The sequence below is a fragment of the Cataglyphis hispanica genome, chromosome 26 (assembly GCF_021464435.1).
Source record: "Cataglyphis hispanica isolate Lineage 1 chromosome 26, ULB_Chis1_1.0, whole genome shotgun sequence".
Taxonomy (NCBI): domain Eukaryota; kingdom Metazoa; phylum Arthropoda; class Insecta; order Hymenoptera; family Formicidae; genus Cataglyphis; species Cataglyphis hispanica.
The window spans coordinates 2448400-2467295 of NC_065979.1; the positions used below are offsets into that span (position 1 = coordinate 2448400).

General features: G+C 25.7%; 1 protein-coding gene across 1 annotated transcript; it reads left to right on the forward strand.

The window, feature by feature from the left end:
- The first annotated feature begins 14989 nt into the window (after positions 1–14989).
- Positions 14990–17731, forward strand: LOC126858559 (uncharacterized). The gene is given in 5 exon segments (XM_050608969.1): positions 14990–15147; positions 16732–16782; positions 16784–16984; positions 17090–17504; positions 17681–17731. Coding segments are annotated over 5 exon segments (876 nt in total).
- Positions 17732–18896: the final 1165 nt, after the last annotated feature.

Below are 18896 nucleotides of genomic sequence, written 5' to 3' on the forward strand. Positions count from 1 at the left end.
ACTTTTGATTGATTGAGTATTTATTCATCACATCTTCATTCTTCGATTATTATCAAAATTATTAAATTAAATTCTTGAATTGTATCATATAAAACTCACTAACAAAATATGAAATACAAAATAAATGAAACTCACATGCTGGACAACTGTTGATTCTTCCGATATTTGGGAGCAAATAAATTATTAACACAATAAATAAAATTTGGAACTAACCAAAAATTTATATTTTCACACACACAAACACTTATTTAAATTTCCAAATTTTTTCACGCAAACATTTAGATTTTCATAAATTTGTTTAAATGACTCAAATAATCACACATGAAATCACAAGATTGCAATATTGATACAAAAAAATCAATATAAATTAATTCAAAACTTTGCACATTATAATTGCACTTTATAATTTTGCACATTAATTGCATAATAACTGCATTGTACAAATTAATTAACTGCTAGATCTTGTCCCAGAAGAATGGAGGCCACCGGCACATTGCATTTTTTTAGGCATACAGGTCGCCATATTCTTCTCAGTATAATCACATTTTTTAAAACAAAATATTCACCAAGATTGCTATGGAATTTTCACTAAACTGCACAATAACTAAACTTCAACATTAAATATATACAAATATCCAAAAAGCACCACAAATTGATTATTCGAGCTATTTTGATTTTCAATAAATCTGAACATAACCATCACGTCAGTATTACTTTACCTTTTAATTAAAAATAGTACAATCACAATCATAATTTATTAAAAAAATAAATGCGGCAATTATTCAATTGAATTATAATTGGCAACCAATTACATTAAAATTGCTGGACTTATATGAATTCATCTCGCATGTTATACATTTTCTTCTATAAAGCGACATAGAAAAGTGTATATAACAAAGAATCGAGCAATCGAGTTCCAAGAGCACAAGATGCGAGATCTTCGATGGTGGCTCCATCTATAAGAGATAAAGAGAAATAGAGAAACAGAATAAGATTAAAATATTTTTTTCTTTATTTATCTGCATTCAATAAGAATATTGAAATTTGTTTGCCAAACAAAGTGCTGGTAATAAATGATATCCTGATATCGGGATCAAATGATCGGATAGAAAGGGATCCGAGCAGCTGTCTCTTCACAGTTCTTAAAAAGATTCCCACAGTATGATACAAGGAATAATTTCGATTTGAATGATAAGACAAATAGTCTTAGTTTAGTGGTAACTCTTTCAACCGCGAACATTAGTTTCTTTGTCAAAACTTAAAAAGAATTTAGATCTAGATAATTTAGCAAAGTTTTTATGACGGCACAGCTGTCGTATTGTGCTCATAAAACGTTATCATATTACATCAAAAATTTTACTTGAAATTACGCAATAAAATTTACAATAGTTTTTTTATTTCAAATGCAAAATATAATTTATACAAAGTTTGTTTTTTAATGTCAACGCCAAAATAAACAATTTAAAAAGATATATTTTTATAAATAAAAATGTTAAAAGCACTTATAGTATTTTTGTCAATTACATAAAATATATAGCAATTCAAGACGTTCTAAATTGCAGTTATATGTGAGTACCTGTATATAATAATTAATATCGTTATCTTAAACTCAATTATCTTGGTGATGGCATTAGTATTCTCTTTTTTCCAGATGGAAGCTGATCCCACCAAACTGCTAAACCCAACCTCGACGTATCTCGTTTGCCTTGCTTGAAATTTTGTGTATTAGTTTCGCTCCTTTTCATATAAAACCGCCCAGTCATCCCAGTCGACATTATAGCATTATAGCAACTTTGTTAGTGCGGCGCATTCGGAAATACCGTGTTTCGATGCATCATAAAGGAGCGCGCTGCCAAGCAAAAAAAAAAGAAAAATTAAAAGGTAACTGGGCGCTTGCGAACACTATTCACCGACTTTAATTTTGCGATGTTATCCGCATCGAAGGTGAATTGCAATTTACCAGTGGCGATTTTGGGGGCACATGCAACATCAGGTCGCGCTTGAATCTTAAGAAATAAAAACGTACAAACAATGCAACAATATTTCAAGATTTTTGGAAATAAATCAGAAAATTTATGATTTATGTTTTATAAGTTGAATTTAACATACTTTTCCAATTGTTTGATATTATCGTAAATATATGATATTCTATTCTATACAATTGTTTGATACTATCGTACATATATAATATTCTTTCTATTTTTTTATCTAACAATAAACGTTAAACTTTCTGTATTATATTGTATATATTGTATATATATATATATATATATATATATATATATATATATATATATATATATATATATATATATATACAATATATACAATATCTACAGAAAGTTTAACGTTTATTGTTAGATAAAAAAAATGGAAAGAATATTATATATTTACGATATATAATTTATATTCAATTTTCTGGTCCATTGATAAAATATGCAAAAATAACTATTACAGGGAATTAACGTTTAATGTTAGATAGAAAAAAATTGAAAGAATATTATATATTTACGATAATATCAAACAATTACACTATTTTCCCTTATACAGGGTGAAGTATCTAAAACAGGCCACTCAAATAACTCTCACAGTTTTGGAGATAAGAAAAAATGTTTAAAATAAAAGTTATGTGATATCGAGAGGGAAATCTTGTGAACATTTTTTTTTAGGTTTTTTTAGTGAAAAAAATTAGGATGGTTCCATTAAAAGAAATGAAGATGACCTTCAAATCTTCTAAGCAACTTTACCTAAAAAAAATGTTCACCTCCACAAGAATTTCTCCTCGATACAATGCAATTTTTATTTCAAATTTCTTCTATCTCCAAAACTGTGGGAGTTATTCGGATGGCCTGTTTAGATGCTCTGTATATATGTCTATATGTATATATATATATATATATATATATATATATATATATATATATATAGGCCATCCTAATTACTCCAACAATTTTGGAGATACGAGAAATTTGAAATAAAAATTGTATTGTATCGAGGAAAAATTCTTGTGGAGGTGAACATTTTTTTTTAGACCAAGTAATGGGATATATATATATATATATATATATATATATATATCTTTTTTTAAAGTGCACCATTAGAAAAAGTTTAAACGATTATAAATTTAAAGAGATGTGATAGTTTTCTTGTTATTACGTTTAAGTTTACACAATGTTGTATCGCGCTTTCAGCGACGAGTACCTATCAATTTTCCTGAACGCAAGAGTACTACTCTGTTATTTATTGCTATTTACCCGATCGTATGTTTCGCGGTGCGCGCCGCGTAATCGATCGAGTCGATTGGCGATTTCAAGGGGCAAATTAAGAATGTGGTTCCATTACGGAACAAGGGCATATGTAGCATCATGTGCTTTTTCATCACACATATATTTATCGCCAAGTCATATGAAGAGAGAAAGCAAACAATCAAAAATTATATTTAATTGTGGTAACGATAGGTAATTATAAGTACTGTTATAGGCACCATTTGGAGTTTTTCGTTTCGTAAGAAATTGTTTAGATAATGTAGTTAAGGGATATATCGACATATATTGGAAATTACTTCTAAAATTGAATAATTGAACTAGGAACTCGAAAACGTTTATAACTATCAGCCATTTTTATTATATCAATGAAAATGTTTAAAATTATGTATGATGTTATTTTATTTCCGAAAAAAAATGGTACATGGTCAGATATAAAATTTATATTATCATATAAAATTATATACATATGTTACTAGATTTTTTCATAATTAATTATGCATATTTACATCATTTTTTTTCTCCAAAAGAATCATGTTTTCAAAAAGAAATATTTTATATTATTTTAACAAAAAGATGTGCAATTTTTCCCTGATGAGAATTCATATCTCACTTAAATAAGAAGAAAATTACTTTACAAGTGTTAAACAAATTTATTCTTAAGTTTTTCATAGGATTCTATCCATTCTCTCTTTCATATACAGGGTGTCCGGCGTCAATTGCATCACCGGTCGTGTGCAGATAGAGCAGGTAAAACTGAAGAGGAAGGTCCTGTACCACTTTGCTATTTTTGTAATAATTTTCGAGAAATTAATTTAAAAAGATCGACGTGAGCATAAGTGCACAGTAAAAAGGCACAACCCATTGATGTGTGATTGCTAGGATGCGCGAATCCATTGTTATGTATCGCTCGTATGTAACCGTTGTCATTTGTAGAGAGCTCCTCCCAAAATTTTGTCGCTAAAAATATTAATATATTTTTATATTTATATACATTATATATGATATAAAGTTTCAATGTAAAATTTTTCATATAAGAAATATCATTATCGTTATTGATTTCTCATTCATACCCATACACATATAAATCTGATATATTATCCTATTCCTACATTCGATATATTTGGTTCCTATATTCGATAGATAATTACAGCAACAAATTCGATAAAAATAATCTAATATAATTTTGTTTATTTTACTATGACTAAAACTTTTTTTAAGTGCAGTGGCTGTAAAACAATCAATTGCATATATTACTTTGCAACGTTAGCACAGATGGTTGGTTGTTTTTAAGGCCACTGCATATAAAAAAATTTATACGTAATAAAATAGACAGAATTAAAATCAACCAGATTTTATATAGATACATTAGAAGCGATATGTCTTTTCTCTCTCTCTTCCTTCAACTGGGTGAAATAAATTAAAAAATTTAATATTGTTAATAAATTTAAATTTTTATACACAAATACGTAAAATGTTTTTTTTGAATGAAATAAATTAATGAAAGAATTTTTAGGATGTATAAAAAATATCTTTTCTCAAAGTTTTATATAATTTACATCGTAAATAAATTTTAAATATGTGTCAATTACATGTTCACGATTTCAAATGTATTTAGTTGATAAAAAAATTTCTTTAATTTCAAAAAAGAGAGATAGAGAAAATAAAATAACCTTTAATAAACTGTTTGCACATAGGGAGATGTAAAATAAAATCAGGTAGACAAGCCACAGCGGATTCCTTTGTTTCTTCCTAAAGATAAATGCTAACATCTTTGACTAACTCGTATTAGTTATAGAGTGATGTTATTATTATTTTGAGATGAACTGTGCCCACGTGCACACGAGATTTCTTTTTTGGGAAAATTCTAAAGTTTTCGGCACAAAAAATAATACCGGAGCAACAATCGAGTCGTTGTTGATTTTTTCTACACAAAACGTCTGTAAATATAACATTGTATTCTGTATGTATTAGAGAGTATATTGCACTAGTTTTGATCATTGCTTTTTATGCCTTTGTACTTACTTATGGTCAGTAAAATTTTTTTTGTACTCTGATTTTTTGTAGAAAGACAAATCCAAAAAAGTATCTGGTTTTATTCTATTTTTTTCTATATGTTGAGAAGTACTACTAGTAGAGAAGTACTACAAGAACAGTTAAATGACACATCTCATTAGGTGTATTTTATTAAATATCATTTTGTATCACAAATTTGCATAAAGGAAAGAAACATAATTTTATTTTATTAATCTTAATCATGACTTTAATCAAAGTTTCGAGAAACAAAATTACAATTAAAACATTGTAAAGATGAAAAAAAAAACAAAATAAAAAAAGAAGAAAGTTGAAAAGAGAAGATTAAGGAAAGAAGTATAAATCAAAATAAAAAATATTTTTAATTAAATTTTTTTTTTTGTTAAAGGAGACGATGATCTCGTCTCTGGCTCTTTTCTTGCGGCAATTACGTTTTTTTTACTGCGATTATGCGGGTGTCACCTGCCCGCACGTATCCAACGCGCCGCAAATGCGAGGAGCGGAACGAGCAACTTGTGATATGAACTGGTATCATTTTGATAACAATATATCCAATATATTTTATATGCATCGCAAAATCTTCAAAAAAATCATCGCAAAAGTTTCAAAAATTACTTTACTTCTAAACAAATAATTTTTTTTTTAGATTTAAACTCGTATACATATAACAATATATTTATATGAAAAAGAAGTAAGTTGATATCTAGAATATGATAGGAAAAGAGATTTAAATATTATTAATTTTTAATAGACAAGTGTTTATACGACCAAACTGGCAATTTATTGTTTGATTGTTCTATCACAACGTTTCGACCATATGATTTTGGTCCTTATCAAGTGAAAGTTGTAATTAAAAAGTAGAAAGAGAAAAATCGAAATGTCAAACTGACATTGTGTCAACCACTATGTTTGGAATATTGAGAACGACCGGTCGTTCTCAATATTCCAAACATAGTGGTTGACACAATGTCAGTTTGACATTTCGATTTTTCTCTTTCTACTTTTTAATTATAACTTTCACTTGATAAGGACCAAAATCATATGGTCGAAACGTTGTGATAGAACAATCAAACAATAAATTGCCAGTTTGGTCGTATAAACACTTGTCTATTAATTTATCTACTGGCGACAGTTTAAAATTAAACATAAGAATTATTAATTTTTAGTTATGTTACTTTATATAATTATATAAAAATCTCTCTTTTTTTTTCTTTCTTAAGTATCTCTTTAATAAAATTGGATCTTTAATAAAATTTTTGGAAATTTAATAAAATTATGTTTTCAACTTTCTTATTTTTTTCCAAGATAAAAGATTGTATAAGAAAAAACATAATTTATTTTAATTACGCAAATTATCATTAATTATATAAGTCAGTAATATGGGAGCAATATTAAATGTATAAAAATATAGAAATTTTATTTTAGAGAAAGTTATCTCACTTCGAATAATTATATAACGTCTTCAATAGCGTAGCATTTTTTTATTTTATTTAATTTTTTTGATTTGTTTTTTGTTTTAAGAATTTAAACTGATAACTGGATCTTATTAATATTAATAAATTTGATCTATCTCGTATAACTCAAAATATAATTTTGAATGAATATGTTTGTAAAGCATCTTAGTAATCTTATTCTTCCGAGAGAGATAACACATGAATGTGACACTTGAGCGTGACTCCTGATTTGTATGTGCGATGAGGGTTGAATTTTTTTCGCATTGCATACGCGAGGAACAGCGCATCGACATGTGATGCATATAGTTTATGCGACCGAGACATTGGCCTTCGATAAACAAACTTGAATAAATGACGATCGGCGTCGCGTAATTAGGAGCGGCATGTATGTCGGACACGTGTGTAAACGCGGCGCGTGTGTGCACATACGACGAGAACGTTTACAATCGTGGGAGAAAAAATTCTATTTAGAATCATTAATTCTCTGACATACTCAATTGTGCCGATCATAGCGCAGAGACCTATACGTGAAAACTATCGATCTTTTCATGACAATAGGATATTTCTCTGTATCATTCAATTGAATTTTATTCTGAAATATATGAGTGTAATCTTGAAATTAGTATCTCTTTCCTCATAAAACCAAGATTAAATTAAATGATTGAAGAAAAAAATTCATCTTCTCTAATGCCATCTGTTACTTCAAACTATTTGTCGCGCGTCTTTTATTATTTTATACAATTTATTAAGCTATTCAAAATATATATATAAAAAAAAAATAGTATAAAAATTCCTGTTAAGAAAAAAAGGGTAAAACTTTACAAAAGGGGACTAGTCCCAATGACCTTGATCTTGACATATGTTGTCAATGTCACTTGAGTTGCATCAAAGAGGTTTTAGTTGTCGCTCGTTGTTTATTAAAAAGTTATTAACAATTTAAGTTTATGACTTTTCACGCGTAGCGAGATTCAATGCAAACCTATGTGTATATTTAAATTTATAGATATTATTGAAAAATCAATTTTAGAGAATTAGATTTTAGATTTATAATTCAATTAAAATCAATAAAATATTATGAAATAAGAATAAAAGCTTGCTATTATCAATTACTTATTTATATTTTTTCTCAAATTTTTTTTCTAATCATTTTAGCGCATGACATTGTGTAAGATATAGAGAAAAAAAATTTGTTTGAATTTAATAAATTTTGTTGAAATCAAATATATATAATGTTTGGAATGAAACCGTACTAATGTTTGAAATAACAAATACGCTTCTTTTATTTTCAAATAACATACTTATTTACTTTAAATAAAATATTTTTGAAATAAATTTCACTTTTTTTCTTCAACTTACACAATTATATGTATTATTCTTTCAAACATTATTTTAATAAAATAATATTTTTATTTTATTTAAAAAATTCATCATGTTACTTTGAACAATTTAGATAAGTCTTAAAACAAATAAGATAAAGTTAAATTGCCTATTACTTAGACTGTATCTTTCTAATCAAATCTTCGCAGCATCTTAGGGTCATGTAAAAAAAAACTTAACTTTATTTATTCAAATAGAAATTGTCCAAATAAGTGAAAATAGAACATTTATTTGTTCGATTTAACAAAATCAGTTTAATATCTGAATTCTTTATGGAGATCGTATCAGAAATGAAGCTCACAAAAATAATTGTTACAATGTTATTAGCAATATTTTGCAAGCTTTATATACATATCCTTATGAGAAAAATTTGAATACGAGTATATAGTGAAAGCGCGTCGCAAAGCGGTACGCGAATAAACTATTTATTATTACTAATATACTGAATACTATATACTAAATACTATAAATTAATATACTATACTATTTTAAATAATAGTTTTTTTTTTCGTCAAACAATATGATCTAATATTTAATGCAACGAAACAATCAGATTTTTATTTAATAAAATAAGGTTTTAGTGGAACAAATATAACTCAAATAAACACATATATTTAATGTAAAAAAATGTTATTCTTTGTATAATTCAATGTAATATAATATTTGTCTTATAATTTTATTTACGAAAAATACGCATTTTTTAATATTATACTTATATAACTTATTTTCATACAATTTATATTGCAATGTGATTTTAAATAAATATTAATAAATTTTTCATTTTAGACATGTAGGAATTTATCTAATAAGGAATTTAGCTAATAAAATTAAATATTATGTGGACACTTTGCAAAATCATTAAACTTAAATTAAACTTTAACGTAATTTATTTTTAGAACGAGTAATCAAACATAATATATAAGAATATCACTGATGTAATAAAAATTAATCAAAAAATCAAAGGTGATTTTAAACATTTTGTATTTCTTTCTTTTTTAATGTTTGTCGATTAAAATAGATTTTAAGATTGATTAGAATGCCAAGATTTATTTACACATAAATTAATTCCGGTTTGATATTAGAATGCATTAATCACAGATCACAATTTAAAAATCTGCATATTTAAGGATTGACCCAAGGGATGTCTCACTGTCGCAATACATGTACATTTTTTCTGGAATTACTTACGCATTATTTCGTATTACGTATTATTTCGCATTACGTATTACTTCACATTATGTGCTGCAGATAAGATTAAAGCCTTAAAGATTAAAGTCTTAAAAAATAAAAATGATGTTGTTATAACGTTTTTAGAATGTCTTTTAGATATACATGAATAATTCTCTGAGACTTAAATTTATTAATATTTTAGATAGATAAGTAACAATCAGAAAAGTAATTTTTTTAAATTTAATAAAATAAAATTTGAATATTGAAAATCAAAATTTATTTTTTTAAATTATTAAAAATATTTTTTTAAATACTACATACGCACTCAGCGCCTCATGCACATATGCACATATTTTTGCTTGTGTACAATTAATCTTTCCGTCACGGTTACATGTGTCTTGTGTCTGATTTCTGGCCTCACAGCTTATCGAAAGAGACAGAAGTTATCTGTCCTCTTTTACTATCCGAATTCGGACGAAGTACAGAGTACACACGTAACGGCATTGCCGTTAAATAATGTTAAATAAGATTTTTAATAAAAATAATTTTTTTAAAGTTGATTTAAGTAGACTTAAAAAATGTTAAAAGTACAAAGAACTAAAGAGAATATATAATGATTAACTATAATATAAATAATATATACATATATATATATATATATATATATATATATATATATAGAGTTATATATATACTTATATATATGTATATACAGGGTGTCCGATAATTCGCGGATTACCCTTTAAGGGAAGGTAGAGGGTGTTATTCTGAATAGAAAAGTCCTGTACCATTTTGTGATTTTCTCAATATTTAAGAAAATATTAATTTTAAAAGATCAGCCAACGAAGTGCCGCGAAAAGCTCGTGGCGCGAAAATGCCTCCCACTGTCAATTGATACTCGGTCCGCGGCGAAGCAATGGGAGAAGCAGTTTGCGAGCATGCTTCGCTATGGCAACCAAAAGAAATACACACATAATGCGCGCTCCGTTTTATGTATGTGATCTTTTCATTATGTGTGTTAAATATATTTTATTTGGAAAAAAAGTTGACATTATTTTTGGTTGAAATCAGAAATGATACAAAAAAATTTTATAAAATATTATTACAGATAATATAGTATTGACATTTTGCAAAACTTTAAATTAGTATTTTAATAAATAAGAGAATTTTAGTTTGAATAAAGAAAATATTTAGTTTGAATGTTCAAACTGCGAGACATTCTGTATATGATAATCTACTTTATTTACAAAAAATTATAAACAAATATATTCACATTACGAGGAATTACTTTACATTAATAATATTACATGAAATTACTTTTATATTGCACGAAATTGTTTCGTATTACACGTAATCTTGTCGCATTACTTAGAATTATACGCACATTACATGGAATTACTTAGAATTATTTGGATTTTCTAGTAATTCCGCAATACATATACAAATTTTGGAGAGTGAGACACCCCTTGGATTGATCTGTAATGTGTATGATGTAAAGAATGGAAAGATAATGATAAGCAAAATTGATAAAATATGTAGGCAAAAGAAATTACTTTTTTGTTTTATAATCTACATAAAAACATTCTGCTCATATATAAATACAAGGAAATTAGAAAAAAGAGATTCTTTATGTTATGTAATTAAAAATTCTCCTTATATTATTTTTATTAATTGATTTCATTTTGTGCATTTGGTAATAGTCCCTTACATATATTATTTTCATTGATATATTCACGCTAAAAATTAATGTTAATTTAATTTAAATTTGTTGAATATTAGCAATATTAGTTGTTGCTATTAGCATACAAGCGAATAATTTGGGTTGGTATATATAGAAAGATATAAAATAAAAAAAATTATGTTTCCGAATATATACAATTGAGAAAAAGGATTATATACAGTTGAAATCATAAAATGACTGTCATATGTTAACAAAAAAAATTATATGGAAACGCTACAGAGTAGATATATCGATAATATTCTGTTAAAAACTTATAGCAATAAGTATTTGCTGTTCATATGTTGAGTGCATCTGTCGCTAATGCCATAGAATTAAAAAAAAAGAAAGTTTCAAAAAATTTTACGGTAGTTCAGCGACTGCACATTTTTTAAGAATAGTTGATTGTTTATTCGATATTCTTAATTCTAAAAATCTTTTTTTGACAAAGGTTTTAAAACATCAATTTTTGAAAAAGTATAGAATTTTTAAAACATATACAAATAATATCACAAAATATCTATTTTAAAAATAAGAAAAGAGTCAATTACTATATTGGATTGCTAGAAAAACGTTTATATATAGTTTGCTTATTGCTGTTCAATTAATTTTAGAGATTTCATAAAAAATTTAAAAAAATATTAAATTCTTTAAGTATATTTGGATTTATAAATTTTTGCAAGATCATTTTGAAATATTTTTTTCTAAAATTCGTGGGCGATACGGTTTTATCAACACATATAATAATAATAATAATAATAATTAATATTATTATTATTTATATCGCTTTTCTAGAAGAATTTGACAACTCCGAACAAGAAAACAACAAAACAACAAAAGTTCCAACAATAACTGTCACCGAAAATTTATCAATTTCTTGACAAGCCGGAATCCTTCTAGAAAGACACGCGTGAATAAAAGCAACGCGCGGACAGAGCGATTCGCACTTTGTAAAAAGTCTCGAATGTATACACATAATTACAGCAGCAGAAAAGTCTCTCGAATTTCAACAAATTCGGCAATTTCAATCGTGAAATCGCACCTTTCGCGTTTTCATTGCTTGCGGACCGCCAAATTATCGTTCCGAATATTTAGATAAATTTCAATATCGCAACCTCTTCTTTGCTTGCGAGAGTCTGACAATGAGTAGTATTAAGGGAATCCTAGTGACAGATGAATTTTGACAGGTTAGCGCCTTCATCTAAACGTAACTACAAATGTCGACAATACTGACATTTTTGCACCATTACCGACATTATTATTTGATATATGCACCGACGAGATACTATTAAAAACAGTGAGTCCTGAGTAAATTTTTGTGACCATCAAGTGGGCCCGGAGATAATTGAAAAATGTTGAACATTATCGGTCGTTTGACGATAGCGTGCCAAGTTCATAAAGAAAAATCAAGTACATGACAAAAATTTTCTAGCATGTGTTTTCTAGCATGTGCAAATTGTTTATTATATATACAAGAGTATTGTAGAATCAATTACATTTTTTTTTAATTATCAACGATAGAGTAAAGTTAATAATATTATGAGCGTGTCTTTTTCTGTTTAAAATAATTTTTGATATTTTATGAACAATTTTTCTTTTCTCTTTTGTTATTTGGAATTTAGACTCTCAAAGCAAATGTGATATTTCTGTATTTCTGTTATTTTTTACAAGAGATAAAACTGGGAATGGAAATAAAAACAAAAATTTTAATATTTTTAAGTGCTGTTTAATTTTTCATGTATCTTTAACTTTTATATGTTACATACAAATTTCTATCCCTTTTTCTTGACTTGGATATTGCACTTCTTCTTAGAAAGATTCGTCTAGATTTCTATCTTCGATTTTATCGCAAATTAATAAATCGTCTGAAAAGCAAATTAATTGCCAAAATTTAAATAAAAAACGTCTTTATTTAAATTAATTTTTCAATTAATCGTATAAAGTGCAGGAATATAAAGGAATGTTCAACGGTGGTCCAGAGCAGTTAATCTAATTTTTTGTATTATGACAGGGAGAGGTAATTGTGACTGATTTTCTAATCAAAGCCGTCAAAGCCCTTATAGAACAATTAAAACCCCTACTCTTTCCCCTTAAGCCTCCGTAATCGTTCTTCGCTTTCTCTTTTTATTTGTATAGGCAGGTAAAAAACTCGAATTCGGATGTTTATGAAACGTGTTCTAATATTACTATATTATTTAATAAAATTTAATTTATTAGAAAATGTATAAATATTAAAAAATAAAAGTATAAATATTTCTCTGTAAAAATATTCCATTTATTTCACAATTATGTCACATTTTAAAATTTTATGCAGGCAAATATATAAAAAGATATGCATATCCAATATATATCAATTAATTAATTTTTTTTAAATAAATAATACTACGTAATAAATAATATTACATTTACATGTAAAATAATTTAAAAAAAAATTTAAAAAATGAAAAAAAGATGTTGAGAACGCAGTTTTTGAATCTGGTTCTCGTTATTACTTTTTACTTTAAATAAAGCTTTATCAATATTGGTTATGTTACATACATATATATACAATAAATTTTAAAAACATTTAAATGACACGTATTTTGTTGTGTATTAATTGAAGTTCCTGCCTCACAGGCTCAACCTTCTCAAGCTTCTTATTATAAAATACAGATAATTGTACGTCTTTGCTTTGCTAAATTACAGTATGCGTGTTTTCTTTTTATAATTTGCTTGTTATGCAGGAAAAGAGTTTTAATAAAAACCTACTTATATTTTGATTCGTTATTACTGGTTCTTGCGCTTACGCTCTGCGCCATATGGTACCGCTCGATATAATGTCTTTCTTTATGCTTTACGTGCTACATTAAAATTTCTCCAAATTTTAACTATAAAAAAATAAAAAAAATATTACTTACAGGGCGCATTGCACGAAAAGCTTTTACAGGGCTTAAATATATTTAATATAGATTCATCACAAAAAAGGAAATCAAAATCGGTGAAGAGTCAGCTGCGACCTCTCCTTGTTAGTATCACCATGCAGAAACAACTTTTTTTTTTATATACACTTAATATCAGTTACATTCTATCACTACTTCTGGAAATAAAAAAACTGTCAATCTGATAATAAAAGTGCTTAAATGTTAATATAAACTATGTAAAATAATGAGTTGAATGTGCGTTGGTAATATCTTGATCAAATAAAAAAAAAAGGATGCAAATCGTAACTATATAAATAACAATGATCATAATTGTTGTTGCAATATATTTGCAATAATGATGAATGTAATTGCAATTTGCATTTTTTAAATTTCTTTTATTATTGTTATTTATGATTTGCATTTTTTTGCATTTCTATTATTGTAATCGTTAAGATTTTCACATGCACTTATTACTAACGGTAAATTATTTATTTTTTGTATTGAGTGCTTTTTATGCCTATTTATTTATTTATAATTTTATTATTGTTATAATTTTATTATAATTTTGAAATTATTATTTACTGCCAATTAAGATAAAAAGAATTTATAAAAATTTTTCACGCGCTATTGATCGCATGATATTTTATTTAAACCTTCAAAGAAGATAAATATCTGATAATAAAATTGTTCAACAATTTAAATAAAATAATTTTAAAACAAACTCGGAAAACCATAAATCTCAATTACATTACAAAGCAATGGTTTAGAAAATTTTCTTCGGTTTAGAAAAATTTCGGATTGTGCCTTTATCCATCCAGACCAATCAGAAGAATGGAATTTTATTTTTTTTTTCAGACTAGTCAGTCAAACCATTTAAACTATTTGTAACTTTCTGTAGAGTGTGTCTGTATCACATAAAAGACAGTCCATTGCTCACAAGGCATATTGCCTAGTGATCAACCAGAAATTACAGTAAATTATGCGCTCACATTCGTATATGTAAAAGTATATTAACGAAATTAATAAATAGCATCCGTTGCGAGCTCTTTTGTACAACGTTAAATTTTTTCTACAATGGCTACAATAACATGTTTATCTGACGAAATAATTATTATTATTCTCCAAGATGAGAACATCAGCGTTAAGGACATCGTGAGTTTTAGTTCCAAGTGTAAAAAATTCTGGCCGATTGTACAGTATAACAGTCTTTGGAAAACAAAGTTTTATCAAAGGTACTTCTATTTATTTATATGTTTTTTTTATAATAATAATATAATATTTTTATATAATATTTATATAATATTTATAATATTTATATAATTTACATAATATTTATTTAATATTTATTATATAATATATATTAATTATATATTTATAAAATATTTTTTTTTGGAATATAATTTTACTTGATCGATTTTTGTCACTGAACAAAACAAAAATTAACAATAAAAAAAAATAAATTTAATACTTTTGCATTCTTAGCTTTCTAATTTAAGATTTTTATGTTGGATGTTTAATACATTGTAAAAAGCATGGAGCAGATAAAAAGAGATAGCGAGTATACTTCTCTTTCTTCGTCTGATTTTCTTAGCACTATATATCTATATAATTTATTTTTTGTTTGTTTAATATAATATTAAAATTAGCTAAAATTGTTCATTATCATTCACCTGCACTGCAAATGTCCTCGCGCTTAAAACAACCGGCATCCGCGTTCAAGATTTCCTACTTAACTGGAGCTTCTAGCAAGAAGCCTTTCAAGATTTCCGATTGCGAAAAACGCAGCTATTAATGAACATTATTATAATGGACTCATCTTATTTCTAAATTTAAAAATAAAAGTTGGTTTGGATTAAGTTATATTTTCCGGAAGTGGAGCCCTTCCACTCCTATCCCCCACCCGTAAAGAAGGGAAAGGGCAAAATCTATTGTACCAATACATGTACTTTCTCATCCATCCAATAATCGAGAGATGGACTTTGCTTTGCGTTGTAAAGTTATTAGAAAATGTATATAAATAAATGAACTTTATTCTTTTTTATTTTGTAGAAATAGAAAAACTATTAAAATTGTGAAAATTTAATTTATATTTTCTAAACCAATGCCGATCACCTTGATTTTTGCGAGAAATTACTCACAATCAGGATGACGTTCTTAATAATATATGTGAGAATTACTGAAGTCGAAGGTGGTTTCCTTATACTAAATAATTATTTTACATTTTCTTAAAATCTTTTGTTCAAATTTTATTTGGTTTCTATAATTTTATACATCATTTAAATGCAATCAGTTTAATCCATTCAGAGATTGTAAAGATTGAGCATATTTTTTAATTTAAATCTATTTTTTTAAAATTCTTATTTTAATGACACATGCAGAGTTAAAATATTTATATACATTTATTTTAACCACGATAACTCATTCGAAAATTATTTAAAATAATAAACTTAAAAGGTGCGAGGTTATCGCAGCAAATGTATTTCGAAGAGTCACACATATTGCGTGTAATAATATTAAGGATAAATTATGTAATAATTGTCACATAATTATCTAATATTTTTGTGATTATTATAATTTAATTTTGAAGAAATAAATATACATTTTTTTATTTCATACAGAAAGAACCATAATATTATTTATAATTTTTTAAATTTAGCCTGGATTTTAATGTACATATGAATAATGTACATAAGAATTGAGCATATTTAATAAATTTAAATATATATATGAAACTTTAAAAATTTTTTATGCTTTAATATATTTATTGCTGATATTTGTTTAGTATAATTTTTGATAATTTTCTGTTTTAATTTTAGATGTCCTTCCGCTAGAAAAAAGTTTAGTATTGAAAAAAAAGAGAATTTCTGGCAATTTAAATTTTCAAGAGAAAATAAAGAAAGGTTTAGAATGTATTAAAATTATACAATATTATACAATATTGTCCGATGATGAAACTTCATGGTCAGATAAAGAAGAAGAATTTAAATATTTTCTACATTTTACAGTTAAAGATTCTATAATTTATTTTTTCGTTTCGGATGAGTGCCGTAGGATTGCAAAGTTACCAAGGTAATATTTAATAAATTAAATTGCTAATAGCATTATAAACCAATATAAGTATTATATAGTTATTGTGTAATTTTTTTTTAGGCAACCTTTTAATTTATCATTTGAATATAATTTTCATTCAATTTGCCATTCCCTGAAACAATATCGACTTATTTACAAGCTATTAAAAAAATATCTATTAATGCCACGAGAAAAGTGGCTTGTAGAACAATTGTATATTATTATTGCCCAATATTTTTATCCACGAGTATCTTATTCGGTTGTGAAAACATGGCTAGATGAAGTTGCACAAGAAGTATTACGCAGCCTTAAAATTAAACATCCAAATCATTTAATATTTTCTCTGTCTCCAGCAAAATTTTGTTTTTGGAGAGATAACAATATCGACGATAATTTCTGGGATGTAAGAGAAGCAAAGCAAATAATGTGTATTCTTGATGAATATATATTTTCTGAAGAAATGAAGAGACAATTATTTGAATTGTTGATATTGTTAGACTTAGAAGCCTTGCATTATCTTGTAAGTTATTTTAAATTATATTAAATTATAATAACACTTTGTTACGTGTTGCTTGAGGACAACTACGTTTTTCATATCTTATAAATGTTTAATATAATTTTTCTAATATCATTTACGACATGCATATAGGATTCAACATATTTTTATACATATCAATTAATTATTATATATCACAGCGTAGCCAGAAGGCTTGGTATACTCTGTGTTCCAGAAGTAATAATGAATGAGAATTTTGTTATTGAACTCCGTGGGCTCAAATGGAAACCAAAATAGTAAGTATAATTTTAATTTCAGAGTGTTCTCAATCTTTCTAGTTTTTGTTTTTATATACTTTAATATATGCATACATATATAATATATATTGTTCATTATATTATACATTATAGTTGCTTGCAATTTTTTTAACTTTTGTTATAAATTAATAAAATAAATTATTATAAAAATTTAAAGATATTTAATATTTAACAAAAAGCTACTACACAGTCACACATATATATAAATAGACAATAAAAATTCTTTTTCTCAATCAAAAATCAATCATTTGAAAAGTTTTAAAAAAGAGACAATATTATTTTATTAAAATTGATTTCATAATTTATTTTACATGACTACATTTACATATTTAAATAAATTTATTAAAATTCTATAGTTGTAAATATATTTGATAATTTATTTTGATATGTTATGATATACAATTTATTCATTTATATTATTATATAAATTATATATACATATATTTTTTTTGAAGAATTTATCCTAATAAATTTTAAATGTAAAAATAGAATGCATTAATGTAAATAAAAAAATTGCAACTGTATATGTATATTAAAATAAATATTACATGTTTCGCATACAATGTTACGTTTATCTAAAAATGTGATCATTATTTGTTTTTATTATTTTTTTAGAAAAATTTAATATATGTTTTAATAAAATGGAATCTACATTTCATAAATTCTATTTTGCTGATGAAAATTGTTATTATTTTCTTTTATTACACTATGTTAATAATCTTATGACGAAATCACTTTATATAGACAAGAATGCAATTTATTTTTAAAAATTATATATTATATATTAATAAAATATATAATTTTTAAAAATTATTAAACATTTTTATTGTTTTATAAAAAAGAAATTTTACTATTAAATTGTCATAATTTTTAAAGAAGCAATTACTCATTTGAGATAGATTTACGGATTTTTGCACAACATTTTTAATCAGTTTGTAAATATTAAAGAAAATTTCAGTACCGATTATAATAAACATTCTTATTCTTATGTCTTTTGTTTATACGTATGTATATGTATATGTTTTATATGTGTATGTGTATATATGCATATTTTTATTATCTTTAGTAATATAGGAAGTTGGGAAAATGCAGAGTATTT